The sequence below is a fragment of the Galeopterus variegatus genome, unplaced genomic scaffold, assembly GCF_000696425.1.
Source record: "Galeopterus variegatus unplaced genomic scaffold, G_variegatus-3.0.2 Scaffold7038, whole genome shotgun sequence".
Lineage (NCBI taxonomy): Eukaryota > Metazoa > Chordata > Mammalia > Dermoptera > Cynocephalidae > Galeopterus > Galeopterus variegatus.
In genome coordinates, this window is record NW_007733149.1 from 92,739 (window position 1) to 103,954 (window position 11,216).

The following is an 11,216-nucleotide window of genomic DNA, read 5'->3' on the forward strand; positions in this document are numbered from 1 at the left end:
CCTTGTGCCTCTTGTCTTTGCACAGAATTTACATAAAGGTGTGTCTGAGCTCTTCAAAGAGTGCAAGAAAGAAAAAGATAGAAGTAAGGAAGGAAGGGGAATAAGAAAGAAGTAGGAAGGGAAAGAGGGCAGGAGGGAAGAAAAAAAGAAAGGCTTTACATGACCTAATAATAATTTCCAAGCTATCAAATTGGCTTCCTTGCCTTTATTTTTATCATTCTTGAGTCAATGATAAAAATGTAAATGTAATAATGTGAAATGTAACTTATTCATTTATTTATTCACTTTACGTTATTTTTACAGAACACTTGGCTTATTTTTCTTTTAAAATGTTACTAAGTAGCCTGCAGAGGGTGCACTTGCCTTATTTTTTTTACGTCTTTCCAACCGTTTACTGACCAAAAGAGGACGAATGCTTTAGAAGATTAAAAACTGTTATCCAATGACAAGAGGTGAGAAAGGCACGATTCTTTTCTTTCCTCTGCCAAATGTTATAAATGGAATATGTAAAAGGCATAAGGAATGCAGTCTCTTTTATTTTTTTTTTGCTGGTAGAAGAATCAATTTTGGTGACTTCCTCTATTTATATATTTACATGGAGTTAGGATCATCAAACCTGTGTCCTCCTCCACACACTAATATTTTTTTCAACTTGCTATATCCCTGGGGCTTCCTTTTTTCCTCACTCTTCATGTGTGTGTGTGTGCGCGTGGGAGTGTGTGCGTGTGTGCATGTGTGTGTGCGCGCGCGTGTGTGCGCGTGTGCGTGTGTGTGTGCGCGCGTGTGTGCGTGTGTGGTATTCTTCCCCTCTTTCTATAGCAGTGTTGTCCAAAAGAAATATAATGAAAGCTGCATATATAATTAAAAATTTTTTAGTAGTCACAGTAAAAAAGTAAAAAGAAGCAGGTGAAATTAATTTTTAAATATATTTTATTTATCTCAATTTATCCAATTTTTATCATTTCAATGTATAATCAGTATGAAAATATTAATGAATATTTTACATTTTTGGCGTGTAGTAAATCTTTGAAATCCAGTGTGTATTTTATGCTTACGGCACAACTCGACTTGGACTGGCCATGTTTCAAGTGCTCAATAGCCACATAGGACCACTGGCTACTGTGTTGGACAGCACATCTCTATAGCTTCCTTCTTTCATTCACAGTTTCCGCATCCCTAACCAAACCAGCAGAAAACAGTCTAGTACAAAATGGTGCTGTGTATTCAGGGACACTTTATGCCCAATTATCCAACCAATTTTGATCATGCAGAAAACATGAGAACACTGGCCTGTGTTCCTTCTGAGAGATGGTCATCTACCAGTTCTGAAGTCTTTTTCATAGAATGTAAATAATACTTCTTAGCCAATTAATTTTTAAGTGGCTTATTTCCTGTCTCACAATATAAGGTATAGGTTTTAATAATCAAAAACCTTCAATTTTATTCTCCTGAATGTCCATTTTCAAATATATAATTATGAGTACCATCTATTGAGTACTTTTTATGGGCCAGGGACTGTATGCTAATTGTTTATACATAAAATTCCATTTAATATTCACAGTAGTCCTTTGAGTCAGGTACTCTATTATCCCTCTATTTTAAGTATAAAGAAACTGAGGATGGAGAGAATTAGGAGAGTTGTCCAACATGACCCAACTGACACGGCAGAGTTGGGGTTTCAAGCTGGGTCTGAATGACTCCAAATCCTTGCTTTTTCAACTTTATGCATGGGGTCTCCCAAGTAAGGCGTATATTAACTGCAAATTTAAAATACTAGTAAAGAGTAGAATTCTAGAAATGGCAGAAATCCTAGCATTCCTGTAATCAGCATTTTTTTAATAGGAAAAATCCAAAACCAAACCTGAGGCTGGGGGAAGCTAAGCGGTTTCTCTGTTGAACACCCAGGACTGGAACTCACGCTTCTGACTCCAAGCCCAGTGCTCTTTCCCTTGATGAGAAATGTTCCCAGATTTAAACTGCAGTTTATAGGACCAACAACAACCCTCTCTAAAGAGGAGGCAAGAGGTTTCAAATTCTTCTCAGGGAAAAAAAGAACTGACATCAAAAGGTTGGTGTGGGGTCATTTGTCTCATCATGACTTTGAGTTGGCCTTGATCTTTATTTAGCATTTCAGTTTTATGTTCTGCAACAAGTTTGGCCATGTTGGAGGACCATCCAAAGGTCAGCGAGTTGGCTACGGGTGATTGGGTGCTCACTCAGAAGCCAAAGTCTATTACTGTGCCCGTGGAAATCCCCAGATCACTTCTGGGTGAGTATTCCATCCATTTTCTGGAAGATGTGGGCATTGAAGACTTTTCATGCACTGCTCCATGGGAGTCCATGGCTGGTTGGGCAGCACTGCATTCTGCATGGACCCAAGTCCGTGATGTTCTGGGTGTCCTCCTTTTCTCTCCATCAGCTAATGACCTAGGATTCTGATTTCACTTTCTCACCTGAGGATGTGGTTTGGAGGAGAAAGACTATTTCTGAATTTGTTTAACTGGGCTATTTTTTGCTTCTCTGATTTGAGTACAAATCTCCCCAACATCTGTGACTAAAGTTCACGATGACAATCACAAGACTTTTATTTCTAATATTAGAATAATAGCTAATATTATAACTCATGCCAACATCTATGGATAGGTTTACCCAAATCTTGAATACCCAACATGTATTTCATATCAAACTACAACTATTACTTCTCAGCTTATATTGAATTTGTTCCCTGAGCAATAATATTGTTGAAGGTAAGAAATATCCCCTCTATAACTCATTTAATAAGATACTTCTCTTTGTCTATGCAAAGAAAGACCTGGGTTTGAGTCCCAGCTCTGCCACTTAGCAGGCAGTGATCTTGGTCACATCAAGTAACCTGTATGAGTCTCAGTTTCCTTATCACTAATATGAGAATAATGATAATTACCTTCCTCATAGGATTATTGTACGGAACAAATAACCTATACATGAAAGTGCTTTGTAAACTGTAAACTATTCAGATGTTAGTTTAAGTCACATTGTCACGTATCTGTTAAGTGCATATGTGTTAGGGTGTAAGTGTTTATCATCATTTAGACTTGGACCAGTCTAGGCCACAGTTATTACTCTAGGGCTGTGGTTCTCAACTGTGGGCAATTTTGTCCCCCTGGGGGATATTTGGCAATGGCTAGAGACATTTTGGGGTATCACAACTAGGGAGATGGTAGGTAGAGGCCAGGAACTCTAGTCTAAACATTCTACAATGTCCAGGACAGGACTCCCACCCCCCAACACTGAATTACCTGGCCCATAATGTCAATTGGGCCAAGCCTGAGAACCCCTTGCTCTAGAGCAGCGGGTTCTCAAACGTTAGCCTGTGTCAGTCACCTGTAGGGCTTGTTGAAACACAAATTGCTGGGTCCCATTCCTACATTTTCTGATTTAGAAGGTCTAGAGTGGCATCCAAGAATTTGAAATTCTGGGCTGGCCAGTTAGCTCACTCAGAGCATGGAACTGATCACACCAAGGTCAAGGGTTTGGATCCCCATACCAACAAGCTGCCCCACCCCCTGCTCCCCCCAAAAGAATTTTGAATTCTAAGAAGTTCCCTGGTGATGGTGATGTTGGATCACACTTTGAGAACGATTGCTGAAGCCAAATCCATCAATATGAGTTAGTTGATTTGGTAGACTGCTTTGCTTAGGCAACTGAGAGAAGTATCTTGTTAAATGGGGCAAAATTTGCATCAGCTAGGTGAGGAGTCTGGCTCCAGGCCAAAATCCCTTGTTTGGTCTCTGTGGGATTACAGGCAATTGCAAGGTTTTGCCTGGCAGGCCTCAGGAGGGAGGCTGCCCTCCCCACCCCAGACTTGGTACATAGCCAGCACATTTCAATTTTCTGGAGGGAGTTGCATTTAAGGACTCAGGCCCCCTCCCCCCATGCACATTGCATATCTGCATCCCTAGCCCAGGTGCCTCTATTCAGACACCTCTTTATTGGGGTCCTTTGCTGAGGCACTTTTCTCCAAGTCGACTCAGTACCTTTCTTCTCCTAGCCCTCCTCTCTGTCCCTCTCCCCAGACTGCAGGTCTGTGAAGAGGCAGGAGACTTTTCTGCGGGGCCCATTTTGTCAGTTCCCGTGTCTGTGCCAGATGTTGTCTGATCCTCACCAATTCTGTTCCATGGGGATAATTGGAACATGGGGAGCCAAAGCCTTTCTCTTGCCTCTTGCTTGCATTGTGGTAGTAGTGAATAGAGACCTGATTGTTACTTTCAGTTTGGCTCATTGTTCTCACTGACCACCTCAACACCTGATTGTTAACAGCTGATATTAAGTATTTTCCTTTGCCTGCAGTCTCTCAGCCCATGTGCTGTGAACACAACTGTTATGGTGTAAAAACATCTGGTGTGATTGACTACTCCAGAACAGTGGTTGAGAACCATGCATTGGAATTACCTGGGGACCTTGTTAAAATGTGGTTTCTAATTCTGTAGGTCTGGGATGGGGCTTGAGATTCTGCCTTTCTGAAAAGCTCCAATGTGATGTTGATTCTGTTGGTCCAGGGACCACACTTTGAGTAACAAGACTAAAGTGTCAAGAAACTAACAACAATTTCATTAAGAGAATTAGATTTAACACACGGAGACACANTTCTCACTGACCACCTCAACACCTGATTGTTAACAGCTGATATTAAGTATTTTCCTTTGCCTGCAGTCTCTCAGCCCATGTGCTGTGAACACAACTGTTATGGTGTAAAAACATCTGGTGTGATTGACTACTCCAGAACAGTGGTTGAGAACCATGCATTGGAATTACCTGGGGACCTTGTTAAAATGTGGTTTCTAATTCTGTAGGTCTGGGATGGGGCTTGAGATTCTGCCTTTCTGAAAAGCTCCAATGTGATGTTGATTCTGTTGGTCCAGGGACCACACTTTGAGTAACAAGACTAAAGTGTCAAGAAACTAACAACAATTTCATTTAGAGAATTAGATTTAACACACGGAGACACACAAAACAATTAGAGCAATGCCACTTGGTGTATCAGCTATTTCTCAGAGAAAAAAATGAGGTAATTTTAGAACAGTGGTGCTTAAGCCTAGCTGCACTGGAGGAACTTATCATTTTTCATATTAAAAAAATACTTTTGGAAGCAGGTGTTTATGGTGAGAAGTGAGCTGGATTAGGAGGCGAAAGTCACAGTTGTAGCTGAGTAATTGGCATTCTGAGCTGTGGGATCTTAGAGAACTTAATGTCTACCATCTTGATCCTACCTTTTGGAAGCAGGTGTTTATGGTGAGAAGTGAGCTGGATTAGGAGGCGAAAGTCACAGTTGCAGCTGAGTAATTGGCATTCTGAGCTGTGGGATCTTAGAGAACTTAATGTCTACCATCTTGATCCTACCTGTAATAATGTGGGGTTGAAAACATGTACTCTGCTTTGAAAATATATTGACAATATGCATGGATTTGTTGTCAGTTTCAAATGAGAAAGTATAAGAGAGAGCACCATTCATTTATTTGTTCATTTAAAATATTTATTAGGTGCTTACTCTGGGCCAAGTACTATTCTAGGTGCTGGGGAATACATCTGTGAACAAGACAGACACAGTTCCCTGGTCTCACGGAGCTTGGAGTTTAATGGTGAAGACAAGCATCAAAGAGACAATAATAAGAGTGAGGTTTATGACAGGGGAAGCATAGAATATCGTGGGAGCTTATAGCAGGTGAATGACCTTCATTTAAAAGTCAGGTAGGACCTCCTTAAGAAAGTGATGTTTAAGCTGAGATCTGAAGGCAAGGGCTCCAGGCACAGGGATGATGAGTTCAAAAGCCCAGTGATGAAAGAGCACAGTGATCAGAGGGTGTTCAAGTATGGCTAAGCATGGAGAATGAGGGGGACCATGGCCCCATATAAGTTTGGAGAGGTACACTATATTCAACAGGACACATTTGCTTACAGGTTGCAGAAGCCGACTCATAGGAACTTAAGTGTAAAAGAGAAATTGTTGGCTGACTGAACTGGGAAGTCCATGGTGGCAATGACTTCAGGCATGGTGAAATGAAATCGATAAGCCTGTCTTTTTGTTTTCTCACTCTCCTCTACTTCCTTCTAAGTGCTGGTCTTAATCTCTCCCATTTCAGGAGATCTTCCTCCATTGCTTGGGAAATGACAAGGTATAATTACAGACAGCTTAAGGTTTATAGCATCCCAATTTAGCTACTGCAAAGAAAAGTGAGGTCTTCTTTCTTCCAGAATGCTTGTAGGATCCCAAGTAAGAACTCTGATTGGATCTCGGACAAGCACCATGTACAGCCCTAGGCAATGATTGTGGCTGGGGGACAAGAGGAGTATTGTGATTGGCTGTCCCACCAAAATCATAAGAAGGGGGAAGGGATATTACCTTAGGGGAAAAGGAGTTGCAATTGTCAGAAAAAAAAGCAGTAAAGTGATGCTGGGCAGACAGAACCAAAACATATTCTCTTAGTATCTAGTGGGAATTTGGAGAGAGTATGCCTGCTATGGTAAGACCTCGGACTTTTTCCTAACTGCAGCTTAGATGATAAGTTTTGTTTTTGAACACGTTGTTGAGCTATCTATGAACAATATGGTAGCAGATAAGTATAAGAATATTTCAAAAAGTTCATGGAAAATGGAATTAAAATGTAATATGAATATTTCCGTGAACTTTTTGAAGACTCTTCATATTTGGAGCTTGCCTAAGGGTGATGAGAAGAGCAAGGAAGGAGAGAAAGGCTTTCGTAAGTTGAAACTATTACTATTGTGCACAAAACATAAGGAGGTACAAACAGTTAAAATTTATTTTCAATTTTATTATTGCCACTGCCATTCCTGCTGAGTCAACCTTGAGATGCCTGCTAAGTACCTGACGTGTGATAACAACTTCAGCTCTTTTTTTTTTTTGGCCAGTACAGGAATGGAACCCTGGACCTTGGTGTTATCAGCACCATGCTCTAACCAATTCAGGCTAATAGACAGTTTTATTATCAGTTTGTTTAGGTCCTAGCCTTCTGAGTCCTTTTGAAATTAAACATTTCTTTTATAGGCACTATGGGCAGATATTAAGATATATAGTTAACATAGCAATTGATTTCATTAATTAGGAAGAGGAGCTGTATTCCAACTTAATTAAAACATGCACAGATACAATTTATATAAAGTTTACAGTTGGTCAAAATGGGTTATCCACTAATGTAATAATATTGGAATTAATACTTGTAGAAGTAGGAAGAGTTTTGATCTTTTTTTTTTCAGATTTTACCTCAATTAACATAAACTGGTTGAGCAGTTAAGATTGGACATGATCATCAAGTGCATGTGGAAGCAAAAGTAGGTTCTGTAAATTATTGTGTCTGTGTAATTTGAAGGGATTATAGGGGAGAACATCTAGGCTGTATATTACCAGACCTGCACTGTCTAATATGGTAGCTATGTAAATTTAAATTAATTAAAATTAAATAAAATAAAAAATTCAGTTAGTCATGCTAAGCATACTTCAAGTGCTTAATAGGCATATGTGGCTAGTGTCTACCATTTTGGACAGCACCTATATAGAATATTTCCATTAGCACAGAAAGTTCTATCATACAATACTAATCTAGACAGCATTGATGGGTCAATCCTCTGTCTTTGGGATGAAATAAGCTAAATAAAAATTTTAACAGGGTTATTCTCTCCTTGTGCCTCATAGTAAGTACTGTAAACTCTACCTTTTAAACACACCCCAAATCTACCCACTTCTCTTCTTTTCCACTGCTATTCTCTGAGCCTGAGCCATTTTTGACTCCCATCAGGATAACATCAATAGCTTCCTGACTCACTCTCTGTTTCCATTCTTTCCATTAATATATAGTCTTTGTAGAGCAGCTGGGGTGACTTTTAAGAAACCATATATTGGGTTTAAATTTCTTGAGGAAAAAAAAGCAATGCAAAAGAAGGAAATGGAATATTTATTGAGTTCCCACTACTTGCACCACTGTGCACTATTCTTTCAAATGAGCGATCTTTAATCTTTACAATATTTGAGGATGTTATTATAATCCCTTCCTTTTTGCAAAGGTGAAAATTAAGATTCAGAAGAGTAAAAAACTTGTCTGTATTGAATTAGGTAGTAAGTGGCAGAGCTGTTGAAATAAGAGAATGATTAGACAGCCAAGTCCATAAGCTTTCAACTGGACTGCCTTGCCCAACGTTATTAAGCCCTAAAGGAGACTTGTTATTGTGCTTCTTTCTTTCGAGGAAGAGAGGAACTCTTTGTATCTTTATCTACCTTATCTGTTATTTATCTGGACTTTGTATCCTCAGTTATGAGTATAGCAATCTCGTCCTCAGGTCAGAGTTGAAGGTCTGTTATTACCCGAGGATGCTGAAGAGGCAGGTATTTTGACACAGCTTATATGGAAAGGGTCCCCCTCCTCCACTAAGTCGGGCCTGTTGTCTCTGGATTTAGGGCAGTGTTCCCTCTTTTTTGGGTTTGAGGTACACTTTAAAATACTAGAGTTTTTAAAGGCACAGTTAAAGGGGTTGAAAAATTCAAAACAGCTCACACACAAAAAAGCCAGTAATAATGATAACCAATCATAATAAAGTAAAACGACATCTCAATAAACGTAAATACAGCCCCAGAGATCACACCGTTGATCATGGTGTCCCTCTTAGACAATACTCTAACCCTCTTTCCTTCTTATATTCCATATGGTCCATCTGTTGGCCATCACTGTCTTAAGAGTATGTATCCTGAGTTGTAGCAAAAGTCACTTCGTTTATTACATTTATTGCAGCTGGGAGGATTTCTGAAGACACTGCAACATAGTAAGTGGTCAGAGTAGGTTAGAATGATCATGGTGTCCCTCTTAGACAATACTCTAACCCTCTTTCCTTCTTATATTCCATATGGTACATCTGTTGGCCATCACTGTCTTAAGAGTATGTATCCTGAGTTGTAGCAAAAGTAACTTCGTTTATTACATTTATTGCAGCTGGGAGGATTTCTGAAGACACTGCAACATAGTAAGTGGTCAGAGTAGGTTAGAAGTCTCTTCTTCCTTTCCTCTTAAGAAACAGATCTCCTTCCACCCTTGTCCTCTGAGTGGCAGCATTGGAATGTATAGGAAGCTGTTGGCATCAGCTGCATGTGCGTATACAATGGAGATTCGCAAGCCTCAGTGGTTTTTGACTTGGCTGCATTTCTTCAGCTAAATCAGGTGATCTTCAAATCTTCATTCCCCACCTCCTCCCACCATCCCTTAGTATAAAAGTCATTTAGATTTGCTCCTTGGGTTGTGGATAAAGTAGATGAGGTGTGTGAAATTTTAGAACAACAGAGATAAATTTGTTTCAGTCCCTAATTTAACCAGTGAGGAAACTGACTACTAAGAGGTTGGAGTAGCTTCACCAAGGTCATACAGCTAGTTGAGGGAAAAATTTATTGTGAGTGGAAGAGTGTGGACTTGGGAGCCAAACTGAATTTAGAGTTCCAGTCCTGCCATTTACTAGCTGTTTTGAACTTGGGAAAGTCACTTAAATATTCTTGAGTCTCTGTTTCCTCATCTGTAAAATGAGGATAACAGCTAGATCACAGAGTTGTTGGTTGTTGTAAGTTTAGAAATATCTATTACACATCACCTAGGAGAGGGTATTAAATTATCTATTGCTGTGTTACAAATAATCCCAAAACTTAGCATCTTAAAGCAGCAAACATTTTTATTTCAGTTTCTGTAGGTCAGGAATCTGGGAGCAGTTCAGCTGGATACCTCTGGCTCAGGATGTACTGCAAAGCTGCATGATACATCATGCAAAATGTCATTTACAAGGGTGTGAAAAGCAGGAAGCAGGACCATTGGGGACCATCTTTCATACTGCCTCACGCAGAATATCTGTTATATAATAGCTGATTTGGGATTAGATGCTTGGTCAAGTTGTAATGGTATCCAGATGGATTATTGGATCAATATTCAACTGAAGGCTCTGTTCTCAGCCTGGTCTCATTTAAAGTTTTTATCAGTGACAGATGCTAATATAAAACAATAGGCTCTAATTTTTCTTGATCATACATCTGTAAAAACTTGTGAACATTTACCTCAATATATGTATTTTTATTTATAAATTGTAAACATCTGCCAGTGTTAGTCTATTAACTAATAGTTAGGGTTGTTTTCTTTCTTGCTTTAGATTTAAAAAACTTCAAATTGAAGTTCTGTTACTTTTTACATGAACCTTAAAGGATTGTTTTATGTACTCAGGGTATAAACAACCCACTGACAGAGAAAGTGACTGAGAGAGAATGTGGTGAATGTCAGAGTCAGAATTTAAACCATATACCAAGATTGGGGTTAAATCATGCAAACAAGCAACTTCCCAAGGTCATCACTGGCATGTAAATCACCTTGTATGAATCCTTGTAGAAGTGCCCCCTCTGGGCAGAAGACAGACAAAAATTATCTTCTTCTCTGAGAACAAGGCATGGTGAGCTAAGTGCAGGCTGGATTTCAGCCACTGCTCTTCTCATCTGTGCCTGTTCTTGTATAATGCACGAACTGTCCAACCATACATGACAGGCCCGTGACTCCTCTTAGCAAAAAGACTCTTGGAGATAGAGAGAAAGAAAGATAGAAACAACAATCACAGTAATACACTGAACTTTTAGAAAACTGGAGGTGGAAAAGGGGAGGGGGGGAGGGGGAGAGGGGCTAATGAGAAATTGGTCAACAGACACAAAGAATGATTGTGTATTGTGGGCCGACCCCGTGTCTCACTTGGGAGAGTGCGGCGCTGGGAGCGCAGTGGCGCTCCCGCTGCGGGTTCGGATCCTATACAGGGATGGCCGGTGTGCTCACTAGCTGAGTGCCGTGCGGGCGACACCAAGCCAAGGGTTTCGCTCCCCTTACCGGTCACACACACACACACACACACACAAAAAGAATGATTGCGTAATGATGAATAAGCTGACTATACTGATCTAACCACCACACATTCTACACAATTATTGAAAATCAACCTGTACCCCACATGTATGTATAATAAAAAATAAATTAAAAAGACCCCTAACTCTTGGAAGTTTCAAGCCAATTGACTTAACTGAGGCCCAAGGAACAGGGTAATTAAGTACGTGGTAGAAACAGGCCTCAGGAATAAGGCTAAATCTCAGTTTTGAGAAACATATGACACATTTGGCCAAGACATCAAGATTGACTTGATTCTGTCACCTTCTTGTTTTCATC

At 39.9% G+C, this 11,216-nt stretch overlaps 1 protein-coding gene across 1 annotated transcript; it reads left to right on the plus strand.

Moving 5' to 3' along the window:
* Window positions 1-1,727: 1,727 nt before the first annotated feature.
* MAP3K7CL (MAP3K7 C-terminal like) lies at window positions 1,728-2,269 on the plus strand (the record flags this gene model as incomplete). The annotated part of the gene is made up of 2 exons (XM_008591566.1): window positions 1,728-1,741; window positions 2,127-2,269. Coding segments are annotated over exons 1-2 (157 nt in total), but the record flags the coding sequence as incomplete, so codon positions are not given.
* Between the last annotated feature and the right edge of the window lie 8,947 nt (window positions 2,270-11,216).